Source organism: Dromiciops gliroides, chromosome 1 (genome assembly GCF_019393635.1).
Source record: "Dromiciops gliroides isolate mDroGli1 chromosome 1, mDroGli1.pri, whole genome shotgun sequence".
Lineage (NCBI taxonomy): Eukaryota > Metazoa > Chordata > Mammalia > Microbiotheria > Microbiotheriidae > Dromiciops > Dromiciops gliroides.
In genome coordinates this window covers 51,474,030-51,500,643 of record NC_057861.1, presented here as the reverse complement: position 1 = coordinate 51,500,643, position 26,614 = coordinate 51,474,030, and the positions used below count along the sequence as shown (strand labels likewise).

Here is a 26,614-nt window from a genome sequence, read left to right as displayed (position 1 = left end):
GGAGGGTCCTTAGAACACAGGAGGTCAGGGCTGGGAAGGCCCTTAGAACACAGGATGTCAGGGCTGGGAGGGCCCTTAGAACACAGGATGTCAGAGCTGGGAGGGCCCTTAGAACACAGGATGTCAGGGCTGGGAGGGCCCTTAGAACACAGGATGTCAGGGCTGGGAGGGCCCTTAGAACACAGGATGTCAGGGCTGGGAGGGCCCTTAGAACACAGGATGTCAGGGCTGGGAGGGCCCTTAGAACACAGAAAGTCAAAGCACGTAGGGAGGGTCCTTAGTACACAGGATGTCAGAGCTGGGAGGGACCTGAGAGAACATCTAGTCCCATTCCCTTTTTATAGCTAAGGGAAATGAGACCCACAGAGAAGTGACTTGACCAGGGCCACACAGTAACTGGCAGAGTTTGGACTCAAATCCAGGTTCCTCTGACTCCAAATCCAAGGCTTTTCTCTGTAACTTTAATTTCTTCGACTTAAAAAAAAAATCTAAATCTAATATCCATCGACAAAACAAGCAAATTACCAAACAAATAAGATAAAATCTCATATAAAAACCTTCCATATTTAGCAAAATAATACCAAACAAATGAACAATGTTGTTGCTGTTGCGTCATTTTTTTTCAGCTGTGTCCGGCTGTTCTTCACCCCATTTGGGGTTTTCTTGGCAAAGACACTGGAGTGGTTTGTCATTTCCTTCTCCAGCTCATTTTTTAGATGAGGAAACTGAGGCAAACAGGGCTAAGTGATTTGCCCAGGGTCACCCAACTAGTAAGTATCTAAGGCTGGATTTGAACTTTGACCCAGCAGCTAAACGAATAAAGGCACATGAATGGATTTGCTGTGCGAGGTTCCTCCCAGAATGAAAGCTCTGAGGCCTTCCAAACATGTCTCAAGCTCTGCTCCCTTTTGTTGTGCTTTTGCCAGCTAGCTATGGCTGCGGTCAGCATGGATCCTGTTTCTGGACTGTCAACTGTGCATATCCTGGTCTTGTCATCATCTCTTTTTATCCCCCTCACTGTTTACTGTTTTGTTCTTGACCCCTGGTTCTGGCACTTCTCTGTGGGGCCGGGATGGCCCTGGGCTCTCAGGAGCTCTGCCAGCCGAGCACAAAGCCTGGCGGGTCCTCTCACCAGCCAGGGGAGGACCAGTCTAGTGGAATAAGGAGAGGCTTGTCGGCTGGGGTTGGCTGCCTGGGAGCAAGTCTGTCTTGGCCATGGCATTTGATGAAGGCAATCTACTAGAGCAGGATGGGGCTGTGATATGGCAGAAAGAGGACCCACCTCAATGACCTCAAGCCTGTGGGAATCTGGGGCTCTAGTATGAAGCAGGAGGGCTCAGTTGGGCCGTGTGCTTTAAGCACACTGGCTTCAATGCACGGTGCTTCCCTACATGTTGGTCTGTCAAGGCTGTCTCCTTTAGTGAGGCAACACGGAAGGGATGCTGGCTGCCCAAAGGTGATGGCAGAAGAACAGAAGCTCTGGGAGGCAGCTCTCTCAAGCTGGAAAGGTTTCTCACATGGGCCGGGACACAGATCATCTGAGAGCCTACGCTCCTCCTGCTCCATCACATCCCTGGGGCCACAGCCCCCTGCTTTACCACAATGACGCCAGCACCTTTGGGCACATGGCTATGTTGGGCCAGACACTGCACCCTGCTGGGAGGCTGAGAGAATCCAGACAGGAAGGGACTTGAGGGCTCCTTTTAGCTGGCCCTCTTGTTTTCCAGAGCTCTAGAGAAAGGGATCAGATGGCCCTGGGTCAATCGGGAGGTCAGCAGTGACCATCTGACACCTTGTCTATGCCTGCCCCAAGATGAGCCTACCAAAGACCACTTCCTGTCCCAAGTACTGCCACTTTCCCGGTGTTCCCAGCTCTTCTGAGAAGCACACAGTTTTCACAGCTGAAAGAGGCCCTTAGGGCTGAATCTAGAGCAGGGCTTCTTCATCTTGTTGGTCCTTGACCCCTGAGGCAATGGTCACCAGGGGATGCCTGGAGAAGGGCCCTGCTCCAAATAAAGCTTTTAAAAGCCAAAAACAAAATGCAGAGGATTGCAAAGGAAATCAATTCTCTTGGAATATAGACATCAAAACATTTTTAAAAACACGTTCAGGGAGCCCACAGTAAGAAACCCTGATTTAGATGAAAGTCCAACTCTCTCATTTTACACACTATAAACTGAGGATGGGACAAGAGGTGTGTTTTGCCTTAGGGAGGGCTACATAGCATGGAAGAAGAGCTGGGACCTGGAGCCAGCCGGGTTTCCTTATTCCCAGGCTAGGGTACCTCCCATTGTACCGTGCTATCTTTAATGGGGGGGGGGGGTTGGAGGGAAGACTTGGTCACTGAAGCCAGCAGGTTTCTGAGATGACAGGGCCCAAATTCAGGGCTGCAAACCAAGCTGATGTAGCTTCTTCACAGGCTTCCAGAAACAAACTGAAATATAACTTAGCCATAAGGGATAGACTTAGCAACTTGGAATTGACTAATAACTCACGTTCTCTCTGCAAGATGAAGAAAGTGAACTCCAAGAGGAGCCCTAGTGATGACAGAAGGGTCCTAGGATCTGGAGTAAGAAGGGAGCTTAGAGATCAAGCCAACTTGATCACTTTACAGACAGGGAAACTGAGGCCCACAGAGGCTAAGGGACTTGCCCGAGGGTCCTAACAGACAATGAAAGGCAGGTCTTCTGACTGGAAGTCCTCTTCCCCCTCCACACCTAACAAGCTTGACTGCACAGAACATTGCTCAAGGGGCCACCCAGAAAATCCCCCTGCCCACCCACTCCCAACCTGCAGATGTCATAGGCTTTCCATTTCTGAGGAGGCGGGGGCAGGACTGCAACAAATGTGGACAGAAACCAGAGAGGAGTTGCGTCGTCATCCAGGAGACACAGACCTCTTTCTTCTTTGTTGTCCGAGGGCCTGAGTGGCTGGTCTGGGCGGTAAGTACAGTATGTGCCAGAGGCCAGCAGCTCTCGCTTGATTTAAAATGCAAAAAACCTTGCCAAGTGACCTGTTCTCCCTGGCAAATGCACAAACAATCAAACATATGTCAAACATTATGAGATTCTACTCTTCTTACGCTAACAAGCAGGCCGCCCTTCAGTGTGTGAGTCCTCCCGCTAGGTACAATGCAACATTCTCCAGTCTATTATTTTCATATGTGTATATTCCACTCCATTTGTTTAGACTCAGTACAGTTTTGAGGTACATTATCCTTGGGAGTGCTTTGAAAGGATTGCCAAGGGCACTCTGGCAAAGGCCCTGAATGAGCACTGCTGGAGGCGGCTGCAGATTCGAGCTGATAAAATGAGGACCAGAAAATAGAAGGTGCCTGGAGAAGGAGATCAAGAGATTCCTTGAAGCCCCATCTGACTTGCAGACCTCACGCACAGCACCTCGACTGGGAGCTAGCAGACCTACATGGGAATGTTCACAGGCTGGTGCCCTGTCTCTCGGGGCAATGTGTTTGTCTAATTAGAAAAGCTCTCCTCGAGCCGTCTCCACGTCCTCCAGGCCTGCGTGGCAGCCAGCAGAAGGGAAAAGGTCCCTTGTCACAGGAGTAGAGATCTGGAACCCTAGAGATCATAATGCATACAGAAACAGAGGCTTAGAGAAGGGAGGCCATTGGTCCAAGGTCAGAAAGAGAGTGAAGAAGTAGGGCAGGGATTGGAATCCAGAATCTGACTCCATATTCAGTCACTTCTCATGAGCCCAGACAAAGCATCCGGGTCCCAAGGGGAATTTCCAAGTCCTCATCACACTGATAAGCTGCAAGCAGGCAAAGTGAGGAGGTGGGAACCACCAGTCCTTTGGAGGCTTTGTCTTCAGGAACAGAAGAAAGTTCTAGACATTGAGGCTCCAGTGTGTACAACCTAAAGCCCAGGACAGAATCGGATGGCCCGGCTGGGCGTCCAAGTATGCTGTGACAGGCCCAGCTTTGGCCATTCTACACAGACCCCACCTGAGCTCAAAATGTGCACTCACAGCTTAAGCTGGTTCCATCTCTCCACTGAGTCACACAATCTTAAGTGGGAAAAGCCCCCACAGGTCAGCTAATCCAATCCCTCGCTGAAGCAGGAATTTCCTTTACGATAGTTTTCAAATCAGCTTCCCTATCCCCCACCCCATGGATCCCGGGTCTCCTTTCTAGGGTTAAACAGAACAAGTCTGCTCCTTCTTTCATTCAGAAGTCCGTCAAATACATGAAGACAACCGAATGTCCCTTTCCAGGTGTGATATCCCTGGTTCTTCCAGCCGACCTTCCTAGGGGATGATTCTGAGCTGCTTCTGCATTCTGATACCCTTCCTCTGGGCCAGTGTCAGCTTGCCAACGCCCCTCTTACAATGTGGTACCCAGCCCTGAACCCAATTCTCCAGATGTGAGCTGACCAAAGCAGAGGACTGTCACCTTTCTTGTTCTCCAAGAAAGCAACAGAGCAATTCCAGACTTGGAGATTTCTTTGAAAGTTCCATGAAAATTCAGGGCCAGAGCTCTCTTTCAACAGGCTTCTGGGATGATATATTCACCTGCCTAACAGTCTGTCATTGCTCCAAGTAAACGAAGAACATCTAAACGACTATATCCAGATGCACAGTACATCAAAACGCCCACATCTGTAGAACACCCTTCAACCCGAAAATGGTTGAACTGCATCTACACATGCACACCCAGTGGAAGCCCATCCCCCATCACCGTGCTGCTGCCCTAAGCTAGGGAGTGTCCACACGAGCTATGTTATCCACCTGGTTCAGGAACCCCATCCCTTCATCAGGAGTCCCTCGGGTCTAGGCCTTACCCTGACTGGCAGTGCCGATGCCCAGGTGGGTCAGGTTGGCTGCCAGGTTTCCAGTGCTGTTGGAGCTGCTCAGGGCCGGAAATGTGGACTCCTCCGGATCCAGAGGGGTTGGGAGAGGAGAAGGGAAATGGATATTCGTCAGGTCAGGGAGGGAGCCCCCTGTGTTATGGGTAGCAGGAATTAGGGTTGTAGTGTTTTCCTGGTCAGCAGACGGGAAGATGCTAAATGAGAGGGAGAGACCACACAGAGAACAGCAACAGTGAGCTTGGAGAGGGGCGCCTGAAGTGGTTTTCTTCTTCCAGGACCTAGTACAAAAGAGGACTTAGAACTCAAGCAGTTAGCTCTGGAAGGGCCTTTGGAACTCAGAATGTCAGAGGGAGGAGAAGATCATCTGAGAGATCATCTCCTCCAACTCCTTTACTCACAGGTGAGGAAACCAGGCCCGGAGAACTCAAGCAGCTTGCCTAAGGTCATAAAGCCCGTTGGCAGCAGAGCCAGCCTCCCCACTAACTCTCAGGGTAGCCCTTTCTCAATACCAAAATAAGGCCTGGTTCCCAAAATAATCGACAATGAGAAATGATAGCAGCATTATGAGATGTGACATCACTTTGAGCATATTTATCATGGCAGGTCAAAGTCAAGCTGTACTTTTTTCCCCAGTAAGACCTGTAGTTGCTAGTGGTCACCTAGATAACTTATTTTATTCAAAGATTTTTCCTTTCAGCAGTACAGCTTCTATTTTTTAAAAATCCACCATTTCGGCAGTTTCCCAGAAAACACAGGCTTTCCTGAAGCCGTATCTAGGCACAGGGGGGCACCCTCTTTTCCCCAGTCCTCTGTGCGGTCAGAGGCAGAGCTGAGGGCAGCAGGGGGTGGCAGCTGCTGCCACTCTAGCTGCCCAGGGCTGCAGGCACTGCTTCCACCCACACAGTCATGCCCTCGGGAGTGGGTCATCTTGCTCCACTCCATGCAGACTCGCATTCCCTGCCAAGGTTCTGGCCTCTAAGCAGATGTTGTTTTAAGTGAAGAACAAACCCTGGCATTGGACAAAGTCTGCCCTTCATGGAGACTCAAAGGTGCTGTGCTGCTGCCCCGCTACCTAACAGCCATGGATCTCTGGGGTGTATGGGGGCTGTGTGTGTATGTGTGTGCACACAGGCAGGGGCTGTGGACATAAAGTGAGACACGCCCAAGACTTACTTGATTCCTGGGACTTCACAGGACTTCGGTCTTGAGCCTGTCTGAAATAAAACACAAGACCACAATGAGAGCCCGATCGAGGAGGCTGCATGCATTTCTCAACACTCAGTGCCACAAATCCAGTGTCCTGGGTCTTCTGTGACACAGGGTCGCCATGCCTGAGTGAACAGAACTAAGGACGGCACCTCAGAAAGCAAGCACACCCGACCATTTACCGAGGAGAGAACTGCAGACCAGAGAGGAGTAACTTGCCCAAGGTCACAGTGCTCACGAGTGTGAGAGAATAGGCCTCAAAGCCAGATCAGGTTAAGATGATCTATCTTGTACCCAAAGAAAGCCCGCCTCTTCACACTCCTCAAGGAACCCTGGATGTGTGGCACTGTCTGGGAACATATGGCAGCATATGACATCCTTGGCCCCCAACTCTGGCTTCTCCCCCCAGGGGGGCACCATAAAGAAGTTGTTTGGTTCCTTAAAGACCCAGTGTCAGGGGCTTCCAGAAATGTCAATGTACTGTCTCTAAGCTCTCCCCACTAAAATGCCCGGGAGAAAGCAGATGGTCAGAAAGCAGGGAGCTGGCACTTGTCCCTTGCCCAATCACGGGGCGGGGAAAACAACAGCTAGGAAAACCCTACCTCAGGCTACAGCCCCTGAAGGAAGGGGGCACATCACCAGGAGAGAAAGTGTGCTCCTGGGAAGGTTCAGGGAGGCCAGTTTGGGTAAGGGCAGGAGCTCCCAAGTTAAAATTCCAAGGGGGCCTTTGTGACCACTCAGCAAGGACTGCCCAACCGAACTGTTCTCCGAGTGTGCCCAGGGTGAGAAGAAGGAAGAGGCAGCGGGTACAGTGGGCCTAGAACATGGATCCAGAGGTTTGGGCTAAAGGTGACCGAGGCTGCAGAGAGCAGCTGTGCTCTCTTCAGAAGCACCACTCTTGCTTCACTCTCACAGGAGCCAGTTAAAGAAAGACCACATGATTCAATGGAACGTTTATTGTGTCTGCTCTGCAGCAGCCCCTGTGCTGGTGGCTGGGCACAAAGAGGCAAAAGCGGCCCTCTGCTTGCCCTCAAGGAGCCCACACTCTACTGCATGAACCAACACGTACACTTAAGATTCCATACACGATATATACAAAGTGCAACCAAGTTGGTGGGGGGATGGAGATAAGAGGGAGGGAGAAAAGGCCTCATCTGCAAGGGGCATGTGAGCAGAGGACTGACAGGTGGCAGAAATTCCAAGAGGGACAGAGGAAGAGGGGCAGGCTTGGGGGCAGAGATGGAATGTCATGCCCAGGAGACATCAAATGGGCCAGTGTGGATGGAATGGGAAGGAGGCAAGGGGGAGCAATGTGGAATCAGGCTGGAGATAGACCGTGAAGGGCCTTCATTGCCCCACAGAGGAGTGTTTCCTTTCTCCTAGAAGCCATGGGGAGCCACTGCAGCTTCTGGAGAAGAGAGGTGACATGGTTAGATCTGTGCTCTAGGGATAACAGTTTGGCAGTTGTACGGAAAATGGACTGCGGAAGGGAGAGGCTGGACATTGGGGAGCCTTGATGAAGACTCGAGCCAGGGTGGTGACCAGATGAGAGGCTATGAAAGCAGAGGTAACGAAGCCTGGCAACCGACTGGAAGAGCAAATGGCCAAAGACGACTTCGAGGACGAGATCCCAGGAAGGAATGGCGGTGTCCTCCACAGAAATGAGCGAGTCAGGAAGAGGGCGGCTCCCTTTGAGCCATGTCCCAGGCATTCAGGACAGCTCCTGCATCGAGGGAGGGGCAGGGCTGGCGACCCTGCCAGGGAGAAGCCGGATTTCTAGGGGCTGAGCAGTGAGGAGAAGGAGGTGAGGGATTCACAAGTGTAGGTAGCTTTTTTAGGCATGGCCACGAAGGAGAGTACAGATACAGGACAACATTTGAGGGGACGGTGGGGACAACGGGAGGTTATTTTAGGGCTGGGGCAGATCTGGGCCTGGAAGGATTCAGTAGATAAGGGAGACCCAAGTTAGAAAGGGATGGGGGATGATGGAAGGACCGGAGGGAGCGGATGAAACCAAGGGCCTGAGGAAGGGGCTGGCCCTAGTGGGGAGCAGAAGAGGGAGGAGGTGGGGAAGGCCTGAGATGCAGGACAGGGGAAAGAAGGGAGCTCAGAACAGACGGCTTCTATTTTCTCGATCAAGTATGAAGCCAGGTCCTCTGCTGAGAATGAGGGGGTGGCGTGAGGGGCCTGAGGAAAGAAAAGAGGGTTTAGAACAGATGCTGTGGGGAGGGTGCTGGAGCTGACGGGGATGGAGGAAGAGTAAAAGGATCATCCTACAATAGCAAGCTTCCTTCTCACAGACCATGGCCTTAGGCAGAGCAGTCCCCAGCTGACAGGCGGCAGAGCTGGGCCGAGAGCACACGGGGCTCAGGCGGCACAGAAGCACTATCTATAGTGGGCCAAGTGGGCGCCACACAGGGGCTTGTGACTTTGGTTCTGCAGCCCAGGAGTAGACAGGAAAGGCCTGACTGCTCCAAGGATAAGGGGGTCAGAGCTTGAAGCGGGTAGAGGACAGCCCCAAACTGAATGGGCTGATACTAGAAAGGGAGGCTACAGCAGGGCTGATGGACCGGGAAGGGAGGTAGGGAGAGAATGACTGAAGGTCACCCTGAGCATGAAGAAGAGATTAGGAGGAGTGAGGCCGATGGGCAGATGAGATGGGAGGCTCAGCACTTAGGATCAAGAAAAGCACGTCAGAGTGTGAGAGTATGAACAGTTATAAGGGGTGTCATGAAATCGAGGGTGTGACTATCTGTGCGTGTCCAGGCAGAGTGAGGGTGAAGGCCATGGAAGCCGAGAAGGCCCATGAGCTCAGAGGCCAGGGTGTTTGGAGCAGCAACACGTATACTGATGCCCCCAAGCATAAGGGTTGGGGTGGAGAGGAAGGCTGTGGGCCGGCTGCTGACCTCCTTTAGAAAGAAAGGATGACTGGGGGGCTGGGAGATAACAGCAATGAGGATCCTGAGGGGGCACATCTTTCTCCCCATACCAGGCTTCCTCTCAATGCTGGCTGCCGATGGCTTGGATCTCGACAACGAGCCTGTCCCACTGGGCAGGGATCCCTCCTGAGGAAGCAGAAATGGCCTGGAGTCGAGGGAGGAAGCTGGGGCCCTGCAGGAAGAGCCTCAGAAGAAAGCTCAGCTGTTCTCTCCACTGACGATGCCGGGGGTGGCTGTGGGGCTGCTGGTGCCAAGCGCTGCTGAACAGTGACAGGCACCTTTGGGGACAGTCCTAACTCTCCAAGTGACTAGAAATCCTGTTCCAATTGTGAACAGTTCAACTGAGAAACCAGCCTCCTCCCCCAATGCTGGGGAGATATTCTCGTGAGCCAGAGCCGGGTTAATAATAGTTGGTATTTTCAATACCACTCAAATGCCTCAAGCTTTAAAAAACAAAACATCCAAACCAGAAATCAACGATAGATTGTTTGAATTGATTCCCATGGCAAAGCAAGAACCGGAGGCTGTTTTGAACATTGGAGCAGCTCCCCGATGGGCCCTTCCTCAGCCTCCACCCCCACTCCACCCCCACAGCCCAGCTGTCCCTCCCCAAGGCCTTGTGGGGTATGAGCTCCCAGCACTTTGAGCTACATTTACAAACTCTGACTTTCCAGCAGGTACCATGCTACTGAGTAGTAAGCAGTCCAGTCCTTTCTCTTCTCCCCAGGGCTGAGCCTAAGGACACCGCCTGCCCAACCCAGGAGGTTCATCAGCTGTTTGCTGATAACAGAAGTTTTTCCAGCAGCCTTGTACACTAAATATGAGATGGCCTCCCAAGAAGAGGATGCATCCACTACGGCTCCTCTCTGGTCTAACAGTGCTGAGGAAGGGGGACGTGATGAATGGCTCTCAGGGCCAGAAGTCAGCAGCACCTACATTACTGATTTGAAGCAAGGTCAACAGAAACCCCACAGTGGTTCAATGGCCGTGGCTGGGAACTGCTCTGCTCCCTCATTTCTCCATTGACCTTGAGTGCTCTTTGGGGCTGATGTTTCCCTCAAGGGATGGCTCACAAGAGAATTCCATGTTCACTACCATTCCTGGGTGCCTCCTGCACGGAGGCTTTGTGCTAAGGGGGACAGAGTAAGTAAGTCACGGTCCCTTCTTCCACTGGGGGTGGGGGGGGAGACACCAGCCCATCAACAAGCACTTAGGAAGTGCCTACACTGTTAGGTGTAGAGCGAGTTCAGCAGTTTTCAAGAGAAGGCTCATGGGAATGCAAGTATCAAGTGACACGCCTTGTCGGGATGGCCCACAATCATCTCTTTTCATTCTCTCTCATCTTTAATCTTTCCCTAGCTGTAAGTTTGCTCTCTTCTGCCTAGGAACATGTCTCCCCCATGCTGAGAACTCCTCAAGGCCATACCACCTCCTCTATCCCTCTATCCTAGAAAATGCTGTCAACGTTTCGTGTCTCCAACGTCCCCTCCTCTCACTCTCTTCCGCACTCTGTGGTCTGGCTTGGGAAGTTGCTCTCTCCAAAGTGCCCAATAATCTCCTAATCACCAGAGTCAATGGCCTGTTCTGATTCCTCACTCCCCATTCTTCTTTTCTGTTTTCTTTTGTTTTTGTTTTGTGGGGCAATGAGGGTTAAGTGACTTTCCCAGGGTCACACAGCTAGTAAGTGTCAAGTGTCTGAGGCCGGATTTGAACTCTCCATTCTTCTTGACCTCTGTGCCTGCTGACCAGCCTTTCCTCTTGGGTTCTCTCTTCTCTGGATCTTTCAGGGTTCCTTTCGCCCCTGGCCAACTCCTCCTCCTTCTCCTTTGCTGATGGTCATCTCCGTCCTCCCCCTCTGTCATAGGTCCTCCTCTTCACAATCTGTGCACTCCTTCAGGGACCTCATCAGCTTTCATCTCTCAGCATATGACTCCCAGATCGATCTATCCAGCCCTAGTCTCTCTCCTGAGCTTCAGGCCCCATCATCAGCTACTTGTAGGTATTTAAAACTGGTTGCCCTGTTGGCACTGTCAATTCAACATGTCCAAGATGAAGGTCTTCCTCTGCCCAGCCCCCCAAAGCCATAACTTGTCCTCCAAACCTTCTTCTTCTGCTGAGGCTACCATTGTGCTTCTGGTTACCTTTGCTGGCAACCTGAGGCTCACCTTTGTCCCACATGCCCAGCCAGCTGCCAGGTCCTACTGCCTCTACCTCAGAGAAGCTCTCGCATTAGCCACTTCTCTCTTCTCAGGTGACCCAGACACTAATTCAAGCCCTCATCAGCTCACCACTGGACCATGAGAAGAGCCTCCCCATGGTCTTCCTGCCTCAAGCCTCTCTCTCCTCCACACACCTGCCAAAGTGGTGCTCTAAGCATCAGGAGCCATGGCCTTCCCCTGCTCACTAAACAAATGCTTCTGTTTGCCATCAAAAGGCCTCTGCAATCTTCCCAGCCTTATGCCATGTGAGTCCCTCTCCCATGTGCTGCAGCCCGGCCACACTGGCCTCCTTTCAGCTTCTTACCCAGGGCCTTCTATCCCCCACCTCTCCAGCTTTGCCCATCCCCCCAGGCGGGAAGACTCTCTCTCCCTCCTCACCTCACCTGTCCTTCCCTTCAAAGTGGAGCCTAAAGACGCCTCTTCCACGAGGCCTCCCTTGACCTCTGGCTGTCTTCCTTGCTTTGTATTTATTTATTGATTTTGTAGCTGCTTGTGGGTGTCTATGCTCTCTCCCTCTACAGGCCAGGGGCTGGTCCCTTCTGTTTCTGTCTCCCCAGCACCCAAGAGGGAGCCTGGCCCATGGGAGGCTCTCCCTCAGTAAGTGCTTGCTTGAATGATTGAGCAATGATCTGAAGAGAGAATGGACAAAACAATGAGCCCATTGGAGACCAGCAAATCTGACAAACTCCGCTCCTGAAAAGTGGCTAAACTCGTTTTCCCCGAGGCAGGTTTGTTTGTCCTACTTGGCTCACCCCGGGCCAAGGGACATTTGTTTTCCTAGTGACCTTCTCTCCAAGTCTGTTCACACTGACACTGGTGGCAAGCAGCCCTCACCAGTGGCACAGGCCTTATGCGGCCATTCAGAATCTTCTAAGGAGTTTACCACCGCCCCCAGCCCCAGCCCCTCAGAAGCGGCTATGGCCCCTTTCTTTCCCTAGACCCTTGGGAAGGATGGGCTTCATTCAGTGAGGCCAGTTAGTCCCACCCCCTCCCTGAAACAATCCCTGGGCACCCAGCCCTGGCCTGGGCTCTGGACTGAAAAGCCCAGCCCAGCAGCATAACAACAAGCTGCCGACAATTTCCCATAAGGCCTTCTTCTTTTCTTCTGATCTACATTCTGCCCATCCTTCAAGGCCTCCCTTTCTTCAGGAGGCAGTTCTCAACAACTCCAGTCACCGCCCTTGTCTTTCCTTCTCTCCCTACATTTGAGCCAGGGTAGCAGGGGGAGGCTCTCCCCTCCAACAGTATCACCCAGCATGTAAAATCACTCTGTCTCTGTCTCTGTCTCTCTCTCCTCATCAGATCAAACAGGGCCAACTGCTGTCTCTATGCAGATGACTGCCAGCTCTCTCCTCACTCCATTTTATTTTTATTTTGGTAAGGCAATTGGGGTTGTGACTCCCCCAAGGTCACACAGCTAGTAAGTGTCAAGTGTCTGAGGCCAGATTTGAATTCAGGTCCTCCTAACTCTAGGGCCAGTGCTCTATCCACTGTGCCACCTAGCTGCCCCACTCCTACTTTATACAGTGACCCTCTCTACCACATCTTGGACTCGACGGCACCTAGCCTCGGTGTGAATACCTGCAAAGACAGGGAACTCATCACTTCGCCAGGCAGCCCTTTCCCCTGCTAGACTGCTCTGATGATCAGCTCTTCCTGCTTCTGAGCCCTTCAGACGTTGCTCTAGTGCTGAGGCTCATAACCTTTCATGTGCCCTGGACCCCTTGGGCAGTCGGTCTGGTGAAATCTATGGAGCCTTGCTCAGAGAATGGTTTTAAATGCAGGAGATAAAATCCAGAAGGTAACAAAAGGAAACAATACTTACTGAAATAAAGATGGCAGCCCCCCACCAACCCCAATTTGGGTTCATGGATCCCCTCATGGGCCACAGGCTTCCCAAATCTCCAGATCTCAACCCTTCTTACCTTTTTAGAGTCCCACACTTGTTTGGAGAGATTTTTGTCTGTCTCAGAGGAGGTTTCCTCCATTCCTGGGACTGTCAATAACAAGACTGAGGTTGGGGGAGTTGGGGGGAGGGGAGGAAAAAGAAGGAACACAAGACAAAACCTGTTAATAAACTGCCAGGGCGGGGGAGGGGGTATCACTGAAGACTTTTCCCTACAGCAGCAGATACTGTTCTTATTCAGATTATGGATATACTGTAATTACTGGAACAACAATAACTCCTTTGGGCAAGAAAAAAAATTCTATAAAAGGATTTGGTACAAAAAACCACAGACACTGATGTGCATCAAAAGAGATGGAAAATGTTTTAAGTCCTTGAGTCTGCAAGATCTGTGTATGTTTCAGTCTCTGTTTAACCCAGTCTAACCCGAGAAGGAGGCTGAACATCTGGTAGGCCAGATGTGCTATTTACCTTTAGAACCTGTGGAACTGACCCTGACGCCAGGCAAGTGTGCCAAGAAGAGGGGTGATGGTAAAAGGAAAATTCCCACCTCCTGAAATAGGATGTTTGCTACAATACTAGCTGTTTCCTTTAATAAATGGGGGGAGACCCCCACTTCTAGCCCCCTCCTGCTGAGAACCTCCTACTCCTGGCAGACTGATTCTGTGCATAAACAACAGAAGGAGAGGAGCCTAGAAATGGCTGCCGAGGAATGGGACAAATACTTCTCAGATCAGGGTATCTCAGAAGCAGGGTGCTATAGCAGCAAAGGGACTGGACAGAGCCAGCTTCAGCCCATTCCCAGCTATGTGACCGTAGACCAGTCCCCTAACCCTATGTGATCCTCAGTTTCCTCATTTATGAAATGAAAGGTCTGGATCAAACTGGAAAAGAGGAGACAAAACAGAACTAGTCAACCATGGAGTGCTGGAAGGAGTCCCGTGCACTGATTCACTGTTGATGTCTAGACGGCCGTGTGGAACTATGTGAGGAAAGTCATCAAACTTTACTACTTGGACCTAACAGTGCCTCAAAGAAATCAAAGACAAACAATACCCCCACCCCCACATGTACAAAAATATTCATAGTAGCACTTTTTGTAGTTGGGGCAGCTAGGTGTACACAGCAGTAAAGCACTGGGCCTGGAGTCAGGCCGAGTTCAAATGCAGCCTCAGGTACTACTTACTAGCTGTGTGACCCTGGGCAAGTCACTTTACTTCTGTCAGCCTCCCTTTCCTCAAATGTAAAATGTGGGTCACAATAGCACCTACCTCCCAGGGCTGTTGTGAGGATCAAATGAGATGATTATCTGTAAAGCACTTAGCACAATACCCAATACATAGTAGGTGTTTAATAAATTCGTGTTTCCTTCCTTCCTTCCTAAAACAGGAAACCAAATGGGGGCCACTGATTTGGGGAATGGCTACACCAATTGTGATACATAAATGCAACGGGACATGATGGTGCTGTAATAAATGATGGAGGGAAGTGATTTAGAAACTGTGGGAAGGCTTGTGTAGACCACACAATCTTTCCCTCTCCACTGGCTCCTCTGCTGCCTACAAACGTGCCCAAGTCTCCATTCTCCTAAAGAAGCCTTCACAAAGGCCCACCATCCCCTTGAGCTAACATCCCCCTGTCCCTCCTATGATCTCCCTGGCATCACAGCCAAACCCACAGAAAAAGCTGTCTCCACTCTGCCTCTGCTTTCTCCCCTTTGCCGTCTGACTTCCAACCTCATCCATCAACTGAAACCGCTCTTTCCAAAGTGTCAGAAATGGTTTCATTTTTCTCTATTCTGAACTTAATAGACACCAAATAAAACTAGCATTTCTCTGTATGACACAGAATAGGAAGATTGTATAAAAAGCCCCAAACATCTATTATGTTGCTTTCTCCAAAGTTACCAACGGTCCTAATGGCCAGCTCCAGTGGCCTCTTCCCAACCTTCCTCCTGGTCGGCCTTTCTTCAGTCTGTGCCACTGTCAATTCCCTTCTCTAGGTTTTCTTCCTACCTCTCTAACTAATTCTTCCTGGTCATCATCCTAGCCTCTTACTGTAGGGGTGCCCCAAGGTTCTATCCTAGGCCCTCTTCTTTCTTCTCTCTCTGTCTCTGTCTCTCTGTGTCTCTCTGTCTCTGTCTCTCTCTCTCTCTCCTCATCAGATCAAACAGGGCCAACTGCTGTCTCTATGCAGATGACTGCCAGCTCTCTCCTCACTCCTGAGCTCCAAGGCCACGTCACCAAATGCCTACTGAACATTTCAAACTCCATATACATTAGCTATCTCAAACTCAGTGTGTCCAAGATCGCCTCTTATTTCTCCCCTCCTTCCAACTTCTTTCTACTGAGGGTACCACTACTCTCCAGGTCGCTGAAGCAGGCACGCCCGGAGTGACCTTGAGTCCTCACTCCCCTTCACCTTGTCTATCCAGTCAGTAACTAGAGCTTATCACCTCCCCCTCTACTCATCCTGTGGCCACTCTGACCAGGTCCTTCTCACATCTCACTTTCACTACTGCCCTAGCCTGCTGGTAGGGCTGCCCGCCTCCAGTCTCTCCCGCTCCAAACTGCTCTCCCAACAGCTGTCAAAGGGACTTCCTAAATCACAGCTCTGACCACGTCCCTCCCCGAGCTGGCTCCAACTTCCCTTCTCACACCCCACAGTGCAGCCACATGGGCCTTTGTGCTGATCACCTGCTGTCTTTGTGTCTTTGCACAGGCCAACTTGTCCTCCCTCACCTCTGCCTCCATTCCTTCCAGGCTCAGCCTCCCCCAATCCTGCTGCTGCTCCCCCTTGGAGTTACCTAGTACTACAGCACAAGCTTGTCTGCATGTACGTCACACAGGCTGTTTTCTCCCACAGAACACAGGCTTCTGGAGAGCAGGGGCTGTCCCTACATGTGGCACAGTATTCAAATCCCAGCTGAAATCCCGCCTTCTACTCCCAATCCCCCAGAATGCCAGTGCCTTCTCTCTGTTCAACATCTCAAATTGACCCTGTCCTGTATCTTGTCTGTACGCAGTTGTTTGCATGTCATCTCCTCCCTTGGACTGAGCGCTCCTTTAGAGAAGGTATGCCCTTTTACCTTTCTTTGTATTCCCAGAGCTCAGCACAGTGCCTAGCACACAGTAGGCACTTAATGAATGTGTGCCAACTGACACACACAATAGGCACTTAAAGGGGAGGAAGGGAATAAGCATTTCGACAGCACCTCCTACGTGCCAAGCACTTTACAAATACAATCTCATTTTATCCCCCATATAGTCCCAGGAGGTAGGTGCTGTTATTATTATCTCCATTTAACTGAGGCAAACAAAGGTTAAGCAATCTGCCCAGGGTCATACAGTTAGTGAGGTCAAATTTGAACTCGGTCTTCCTGACTCCAGGCCCACAGCTCTAGCCACTGCACCACCTAGCTGTCTCTAAGTCAATAGATGTTTGTGGATAGATTGAGACAATAATGTGCTTTTAAAAATAATTTTTAAAAAACTAAAATGAAAGTGAATCCTGAATAAATACAATGAGTAATCTTGGTCCCAGAGAATGGGCGATGAACTATGCCTCTCTCCTTTCTGGGGACGTGGGAGACTATGGATGTGCACCACAGCACACTTCAGATTTACTCACTGTATTAGATGATTCTGCTTAACTTCTGGAAAAACTTTGTTTCTCTTTCTTACTAATCAGAGGGCTCAGAGTGAAGACAGAAGGAAAACTGGCAAATCCAGAAATGGGCGTGGTAGGGAAAAGTGTCAATAAAACTTTAGAAAGGTGTGGGGTTGGAATCTTTACAATGTATAACATATATATTATATGATAGTTTATAATAGTCTATCTTGTTCTGTGGAAGCAAGTCAAAGAAAACGACTGGTTAAGAGCAGCTGCCAACAAAAAAAGTAATAACATAAAAAGGTAATACAATAACGATAACAATAATGCCATAAAAATTTAGCACCTGCCAAAGACCTAACAAGGCATGGCCTGATGGCTAGAATTATACAACAGAAACTCACTCCCCTTCATAGTCTGATGGACAACTACAAGCAGAGACCTCCAAAACTCCTAAAGATTTAAAATAATTTTTTTTTTATGGGGCAATGAGGGTTAAGTGACTTGCCCAGGGTCACACAGCTAGTGATTGTCAAGTGTCTGAGGCCGGATTTGAACTCAGGTCCTCCTGACTCCAGGGCCAGTGCTTTATCCACTGCGCCACCTAGCTGCCCCCCTCCTGAAGATTTTGACCAACAACTTCTGAAAGACCCAGACCATGGTCTCAGACTAAGCTGTGGTCTCACCATCCCCAACACTCATTCCTCGGCTTACATGGAACAAAAAGCTTTCAAAGTCGAGAGACTGATGGAGCAGACACAATGCTGTGGTGAAGGGGTGAGGTGCTGTAACTCCCAAAGTCCTTTCTGTGAACCTATGGAGAATCAGCTCATAGCCTAATGCTTTTATTCAGCTACAAAAAGCAGGTATTTTAGCCGCCTATTCAGAAGTCTGTAAAATACTGAATATAAAGGAAAAATAGCAACATAGCAATTTATCCCTGGACAGTTTCTATTTGAACCTCATATGTGAATGAAATAATATTATTATATTAATGATACTAGTAAGAACAATAACAATAATGAGCACTTTCATAAAAGTCTGCCTTTGTCTGAATGCAGACTGAAACATACTTTCTTTATTATTCTTGGGTTTTTTGGTTTGCGTTTTCTTTTGCGACATGGCTAACATGGGGATGTTTTGCACCACTGCTCATACATAATATGTATCAAATTGCTTGCCTTCTCAAGGAGCAGGGAGGGGAGGGAGGAATGAAGAGAATTTGGAATTCAGAATTTTAAAAAAAAGAATGTGAAAATTTTGTTTATATGCAATTGAAAAAAATAAAATTAAGATTAAGAAATAAATGTAATAAACATTTAATAACTGCACATAGTGGGGCAGCTAAGTGGTGCAGTGGACAGAGCACCAGCCCTGGAGTCATGGAGGACCTGAGTTCAAATCTAGCCTCAGACACTTGATACTTCCTAGCTATGTGACCCTGGGCAAGTCACTTAACCCCAATTGCCCCCCCCAAATAACCTCACATAGTAAAAATAATTAATGGCTTTCATTTGCACAAAAAAAAAAAATTGTCCTCCTTTGATATCTCATTGTGGTGTGGAACTGACTGGACTACACCACTGAGGGCCAAACTCTAACAGGTCCCATTGAGTAGGAAAGGCACTGAGTGTCAGCCCAGAAACAGGCAGTGTATTCTCTAAGGATCACCACAGGTCATTTCAAAGAGGATTATACCAAACAAATTCCATCTGCCAAGAGAGAGGAGTTACAATCTGTGCTGGGATGGGAAACACTCCCAAAGACAAGTGATGGATCCCTAAACTGTTGAAGAGAGCAATAACAAAGTTCCCATTTCTAGTGCTCTACAGTGCGTGAAGTACTCTGGTGACAAAAGCCCCCTGAAGTAAAGAAGACAAGTAGTATCATACTCCCATTTTACAGACAAGGAAACTGATCAGAGGGGGCAATGGGACTTTCTTAAGGTCACACATCTAACAACTGTGGAAGCCTAGGTCCTCTGACCTCAAGCCTACCTGATACTCTTTCCATTACACCTTGCTGTCTCTCCAGGGTACTCATTTGTCTTCATCACTGCACAATATCTGGTAATATCTTGTTTCTACAATGAAAGCTTCTCTTGTTAAAATTCTCTCCCTTTTCTGAGACACAGGAGCAAAACTTCATAAAAACATAAACTTTTTCCCACCAGGATGAGGTTCTTGCTCATGCTATGATCTGCCAAAACCAACCTGCATATTTACACATATATTGTGACTGATAGCAAAGAAAGGCAAATGTTTCTTCCTTAACAGCACAACTGTCTGCCTGGCAAGTCACTGAGTGTAAGTGCCTCGGGTGTCGGAACTGACTGAGCAGGTGGGCCCTCTAGGGACTGGCAAAGGGCCCTCTGGGGATGCACATTTACCTCTTTTCTGCTGGATGTCTTGGGAGCCTCCTGCAAAGGAGTCTTGTTGAGCAGGTGTCATGGTGCTCTGGTGCAGGGCGGAGTCAGAATTGGTCCTGGCAGAAGGTGAGACAGACTGTTAGCTTCTCCAGCTTCAAAGGAAGTGGGACTACCAGCGCTCTTGTTCTATTGGCCCTCTCCCTTCCCTGCTCTGCCAAGCCCGACCCCATGGATCACCCTACTGAACCCAAGTACAGATACCAGGGCCAGACCTCAACTCCATTCAGCAGACATTTCTTACAACGTGCCCAGCCCTGAACTGGGCACACCACAGTCCCCATCCTCCAAAAACTCACATTCATGATAGAATGGAGAAAAAACACATTCACACATAAGTAAATGCAAATACAGAGGAAAATTCTTGGAGGGGAGGGCACTGACACGTGGGAGAATCTGGAAAAGCCTGTGTTGGAGGGTGGCACTGCATTGAAGCCTTGAAGGAAGCCGGAAATGCCAAGAAGCAGAGATGAGGAAGAAAAGCATGTCCCACTGCCTGTGCAAAGGCACAGGGAGGATAGGCAAGTCTGGCTGCAAAGGGGAATAATGGGACATCCCCCACTAAAAGGGGCTCTGTGCTGGACCCTCTGCTTTCCTGCCTCTGCACTACTTTCCCATGTGATCCCAGCAGCTCCCCCAGAATTCATCTCTGTGTTGATGGTCCTCTGATTACATATCTAGCCCTAACCTCTCCTCTGAGGTCCAGTCTCACATCACCAACTGTCTTCTATACAGGCCCCATTATCTCTCCCCCCAACCCCTTCCCCTCTGGGGCTTCCTCACTGCCGTCCTGCCAGTCCCTCAGGCTCCTCACACTCTCTCCCTATGTTCAATCAGTGATTGGGTGCTGCCATTCTCCCCTTCACACCACCTCTGGCCTAGGGCCCCGCCTGTCCTCTGCCACTGCCACCAACCTGAAGCAGGTACTTCCCACTCAGACTATTACAACAGCTGCCATTTGGTGTGTCTACCACAAGTGTCTCCCCTCTGCAATCCATCTTCCCCTTGGCTGTCACATTATTCTTCCTAAAGCACAGGTCTGACTGTTATTCTGGTTCCATTGTTTCAGTCTATCTGACTCTCCATGGTCCCATGACAGGGTTAAGTGATTTGCCCAGGCCAGGGTCACATGGCGAGGAAATTAGGTGTCTTGACTGTGCCTAGGTTCTTCATCTGTAAAATAAGCTGCTTGAATCAATGTCTGGGGCCCTAATGAGATTCTCTCCCAAACCACCACAAGGCTGTCATTTTCTGCAAACAATATTACAGATATGTCTGTACCTCTCGCCTTCCTTCCCTCTGTTTTTTTTTTTTTGGGGTGGGGGCAATGAGGGTTAAGTGACTTGCCCAGGGTCACACAGCTAGTAAGGGTCAAGTGTCTGAGGTCGGATTTGAACTTAGGTCCTCCTGAATCCAGGGTGCTGCTTTATCCACTGTGGCACCTAGCTGCCCCTTTCCCTCTGTATTTTAAAGCAAACACCAGAACTGGGGGGGGGGGTGATTGAATATCTATCTGTCTGTCTGTCTGTCTGTCTCACACACACACACACACACATTTTTTGTGTGACCTCTTTAGATTTCTCAGTATGGCTGACAATAAGCTTCCTTGTATCTCAATTTTAGCTCAGGGATACCATTGTCTCCTGGCCAAATGTATCAAACATTCAGAAGATGAAATGACACCAGGAAACACTAGGAACCAAGCACCACAGTATCAGTACTGAAGCACACTGATGCGCGGTCTCGGTGATTCAAATCTGCCTGACACCACTCAGGGCCTTCCTTTTGGTGTCATGGTGTCAGGCACCACAGCACATTACTCCTCAGAAATCTCACATAATAAGCAGTGTGTCAACAGCCCTCCCAAATGGAAAAAAGGAGCCTGGTGACACATTCCTCAGAAAAGGCCCGGTAAAAGAGGCAAGGAGTTGAGAGCCAACAAAAACGTGCTTTTGGAAGTTCAACAATCAGCAAATCAGGCAATACAAAATAAATGAAGCATGCGTAGGCCAGTACCCACAAACTGTGGCTAAGATGGCAAATCAAAGGCCTGATCAGAGATTAGGGCCAAGAGATTCAGGCGGGGAGTAAATGACTCAGGTGAAGCAAAGCTTTCCCTGAACACACGAGATCTCTGCGGTGGGGCCCCGGGCTTGAACCTGACCCCGATACACACAAGTTACACCACTAACCTTCTCCAGCTTGTATCTGATGGAGGTGAGAGATAGACGGTCCCATACGGACAGCTGTCCACGTGATTTGATGATTTAAGGGGAAAACAACCACATAGCCCATGCTTAGCATCAACTCAGCCCCAGGGAAGACTTTGCTTTTCCCAGTCTGATCCAATATATTTTCAGCCCAAAGGACAGCAAATCATCTCCTTGGCAGGGCAGGCTTAGTCTAGGGTGGTGAGTTAGCAGGAAGAGAGAGCAGGAGAGAAGAGGACGGGCTGAGCACTGGGCCCCTCACTCCCCAACAGGCCCAGACATCCCTTTGTACCCGGCTGGGAAACAGTGGGAGCTGCTCTGACTTGGAGACATCTTCCTGCTGGACCTCTCCGCTTGGCTCCGTGCCCTTTCTCCCTATCCACCACTACAATATGTTTTCCCTGGTGGTACAACTCGGTTCCGCCTACCACTCAGCACTCTCCTCCTGTGAACACACACGTGTGGGCCGAAGCCTTTCCAGGCAAGGGGAATGTGTTCGTGAAATGTGGGGCCGGGACAGCAGGGAGTCTGGGTTCAGCTGACTCCTTCCTAGGGGTCTTAACCTCCTCCCCAGTTCTGAACTCAGACCGCCGGCACTGTCCCTTGGGCAGGAGAATTCTGTTCAGGCCAGCGCTTGTGGCTGCTCCTGACTGGCTGCAAGCTGAAACTGCTGCTAGAGAAAGGGCTTCTGGGTCCTTGGGCCCAGCAGCCCAAACCTCAGATTTTAATGCTGTTCACACTCCAGGAATGAGGGGAGCTCCCGGGCAGGGGAAGCCAGCCTAGGACAAGAGGCAGGGAAAAGAGCTCGTCTCACACCTTTGAGACAAGGTTTGTAAAGGGCTGAGTCTGCTACCGCCACTAGCTGCCCCCTCTTCTTTGGGCTTCAGGTGGCCCTGCTGTAAAATGAGGGGCTTCTGTGGCCTTTTTGTTCCGACAAGCCTACGCACCGAGGCCCCTTCCAGAGCCGACATTCCAGGCTCCAAGATTCTTTCGCTCTCAAATGTTCCAGTTTTGAGCAGATCTGACCGCCTATATTCTAAAGGCCCTCCCAGATCTTTGGCTGTTGGAGTCTGCAACGGCACCCTGGCTGGCTGCTTGCCCCACAACCCTCCAGGGAAAAGGATATCTGCCGTCCGTGTTTATCCACCGACAAGGGGCGCCTGTGAGGAGACCCAAGGCGGTTGCGGTCCCGATATACTCTGTCCACTAGACCATGATGCCGAGTTGTCCGGCTGGTATCCAGACCTGATGACTGAAAAGGAGTCTGGGGAGGGAGGAGGGGAGAGGGAACAGAGAAAGAGAAACCCATACAACAGTTACCAGCGGCAGAAGCCAGAGAGGAGCAAGCCTCCCTCCACCCCATTTAGTTAAATGAGGGAATTACATTTCCCTTCACGGTTCCCTTTTCACCTCCCCCACTCCCACTCCCTCCCCCATCCCCACCGCTGCCCTTTAAAAGGCACATCCAGCCTCTTCTGGTCTGGATCCCATTGAGGAGATGCCCAAAGGGCCCTTGAGCAGAATGCATCCCCAAGCAAAGAGAGGGAAACAGATGAGGTCGGGTCTCCTGCCACAGACATCATTTCTTCAACCCTCTCAGGCCCCCAAACCCTTTGAACAGACTTGAAACAACAGAAATAGAAGAAATAGAAAGTTGCCCAGGAATCTGCTGAGAGCTGGTGCACGGAAAAGGATGGGAAAAGAAAGCTGGGCAGGGCAGGGCTGGGCTGGGCTGGGCTGGGCCGGGCTGGGCTGGGCTGGGCTGGGCTGGGCCAGGTGCAGGAAGCATGCATGGGGCAGCGTGCATCCAGATGGAGCATCCAGACGGAGCCAGCTGTAGAGTGCTACCCTGGAGTTGATAGCAAGAGGGGCAGAGAGAAGTGCAAATGGGATCCAAAGGGCTTCGCCACCTTCTGCCAGGATAAGTATGTCCTTGTTGGGTTTTTCCGGTATCTCTCTCTCAGGCCCCAACTTCTCCCTTCTTTCTCCTCTGCCCTCCCCACCCATAACCACAGTATTCTCAAGTCCCTGACAAGGCATATAGTTCTTTGTGCTGTGAGTGGTCGGTTGGCATCTGCAGCTCCAAGACCCTGGGTGAAGTCCAAGACTCTTCCGAGGAAGCTCAAAGCCCAACCTCAAGGCCCAACTTCTTTAACTGTATATTTTGCTGATTTCTTCCTTCTTGAATCAAGAAAATACTTTTGTTTCAATTTAGCCAGGCTAAAGAGTGCCCCTCGATCTCTGTCCCTAGTGCCCTATTTCTCATGGCCCAAGGCTAGCGGGTCTTAGATGTTTACCAGGTGTACAACCCCTGCCTCCTTCCCCAGGTGGGGGGATGGAAGGGGGGTCCTGGCAACTGGCAACAGACTCCCAGCCCAGTGAGTTTTTCCAAATGTGGATGTGAGAGCTTGTTCTGTTGTGTCTCCTGGTCACTGTCATAATACCTAGCCACAGCACACAGTGGCCTCTACCTCCTCTCAAAGTGCCCCTTGCTATCTATCTATCAGGGGACATGCCTGCCAAGCCAAGAAAAGACCTCAGAGCAGGCCCAGGTCTCCTCCTGGAGGTCGGAAAGTCCTAAATGTGCTACTTTCATTCAAGGCCTGGATGAGACAAAGCTACTCTCTCCCACCATCTTGCCTGACAGTGGCTTCTTCAAAATTGTAGGCAAAAATCCATTTTGATAGTAAGACACTGCTCCCATTTTGCTTTTTGTTTGTTTGTTTTTGTGAGGCAATTGGGGTTAAGTGACTTGCCCAGGGTCACACAGCCAGTAAGTGTTAAGTGTCTGAGGCTGGATTTGAACTCAGGTACTCTTGACTCCAGGGCAGGTGCTCTATCCACTGCACCATCTAGCTGCCCCCACCGCTCCCATTTTGTAACAGGATCGAGATTTCTGTTCTCCATCACAGAGGAAGGCTTTGTCCTTTCTCTGTAGACCCTGATCTTTTCATATTTAGCAAATTCTGACTCTCCTTCTGCCCCACCATCCCTCCTAACACCCCTCTCCTGTACTTTTAAGGAAGCAGAACCCCAAAGGAATACTCCCTCCCGTTGTGTTTGCGCCTCTCGGTAATCCAGTGCCATGAAGAATTTGGGGGCAGCTGGGATGTCTATGTGCTTCCCCAACCCTGCCTCTCCAGGGCAAATTCCCAGCTGCCTTTTAGGGGCTCCCAGAAGGACGGGCACTCTCTGGTTTGACTTGGGAGCTCAGAATCCAAGCCACTTTTCACCACAAGCTGATGGCAAACCAGATTACAAGAGTCCCTGTTTCCTTGCAATTAAAAGCACTCATTCGAATCTAGGCACGGGAGGAACAGACATGGGAGAAAGCCTCAGAAGAAGAGGGAAGTTGCGACTGTGGCTCTATAACTGCTGCTGTTTTCTTCCCAGGGAACTAGAAGAGATGTAGTTCTTCCCCAAGATTTTTTTTTCCCAAAGAAAAACATGCCAACGTGGTGCACATGCTTAGATGCTGTCTGCTTAAACCATGGGCTCAAAAAGAGCTGCTGCTGTCCATCAAGGAAGCAGGGAGTGGGGGATAGACTACGGTTGGGTCCAAAGAGTCTATCGACTAAACAACACGCATTTTCCCAAATGGGGATGCGGAGCAAATCCATTTTCATTTGACAGACCAGAACAACTCTTTGGGAGCTGTAAGGGTGCGTCAACCAAACGGGGCGCATACCAAGAGAGAGAGAACAGGGAGTGTCCAAATACGTATCTGCTCAGGGGATCTCAAGCCAGTCCCAAATACGTATTGGCACCAGCCTCAATACACGTTTACCAAAGAGACAGGAGCTGCTCCCAAGGTCTCTCCAAGAATTCCGCTGCGCTGCAAATGCAAAGAACCGAAACATTCAGAGATCCCACTCCTCCACCCTCCTCCCCACTCTGGGCAGCCCCATGGATCTGTATCCCTGGCCCTGCCCCCACCTGCTAATCACTGCACACAGCTTTTCCCAAGCCTCTGTCCAGGGCTCACGAGGGGAAGACAGCCAACCCAAGGAAAAGGAGAGAACTGCATGCCACCATGGCTGCCCCAGCAGACAGCTTCGACCTGGGGTTTCTGGCCAGGTGGTATTCAGTCGTTTCATTAAAATGCTTACTTTGTGGGGGAATGAAAAGGTGAATAGAAAGGCTGCCAAGGAGAACAATAAAAGTCAGGAAGGAAATGTTCTGGGATGAGGGCTAGGTAGGAGGGGAAATCAAGAAAGACCACCTTAAGGAGATAGAAATGAATTCAAATGTGTACAGTAGAGTCATAGCATAAACATATCCAGATGAAGGATTATGCACATGAAGTTACCTGGGGGCTGAGGAAGGAGGGAAAACAGGTCATTTGGAACTGAATGGAGGGCTCCTCATGGGGAAAAGGCTGGGAGCTCCTGAGCCCAGCCCTAGCTGCAGCTTTCTGCTGGGCCTGTTACTACGGACCGCTAAGTCTGAAGACGGGAAGACCTAGGCTGCCTATGCTGCTAGCACTTTCCAACAATGGGAAAGGTAGAGCTCATAAAAGGAACAATTTATTTTCTAATTAGTCGTGTCTCTGTCTGAGAACAGCCCCGAACATTCTCAAACAGGACCCCAGGCCGAGTCCCAGTTTACACACTGCTCCCCCAACACATACATCACCTCCATCTGCAAGTTAGTAAAAGAAGGAATGAGCAAGACCCAGGCTGCTGGATCTGAAAACAGGCTTTTCCTTTGTTTTGGTGAGTGGAATTTGTCTTTAATTATCTCTAACACAGACAGTAAGGTGCTAGAACATGCTCTGTAGAATAATTTGTTAGGGCAATGACATCTTAGTAACAAGAGACTTCACTAGCAGGATCTGCCAAGAAATATTTGTAGAGAAGTGGGGTCAGGCTGCTGGGCTTTTCTTCTGAGAATTACAGGGCTTGTGGATTAGTCAAGAAAGAAGAAGCCAAGTTCCAGAGTCCCCAAACAGTTACTGCTGCTGGTAGAAACTGACCAACAGGTGTAGTGGCTGCTGAAACACTCTTGTTCCAATAGCATTCTCACTACGGATTCTGTTGACAGGGGAAAGACCCGAGGAGGATCCAGGGAGTCTCAGCCAGAGCAGAGACAGCCCTGCCTGGCTGCACTCTGCTTCCTCCTGTCCCCTGAGGACGGGGGCTCTGGCAATCATCTGGCGACCCCCGAAGTCTAAAGTGGGTCTTAGTGCACACCATTTTTTGATACAGACACACAACAGATCTGCACTGCTCACCACACGGCAGCCAACCTGGGTTATGCAGGCTTCTGATG

General features: G+C 50.1%; 1 protein-coding gene across 1 annotated transcript in view; it reads right to left on the bottom strand.

Annotated features, from left to right (window-relative positions):
• CRTC1 (CREB regulated transcription coactivator 1) overlaps positions 1–26,614 on the bottom strand; it is a 141,905-nt gene that overhangs the window by 27,798 nt on the left and 87,493 nt on the right. The window contains 7 exon segments of the mRNA XM_043977013.1: positions 4,800–5,020; positions 6,000–6,040; positions 13,116–13,201; positions 19,098–19,192; positions 21,326–21,387; positions 22,470–22,607; positions 25,131–25,178. Coding sequence (XP_043832948.1) covers positions 4,800–5,020; positions 6,000–6,040; positions 13,116–13,201; positions 19,098–19,192; positions 21,326–21,387; positions 22,470–22,607; positions 25,131–25,178 — 691 coding nt within the window.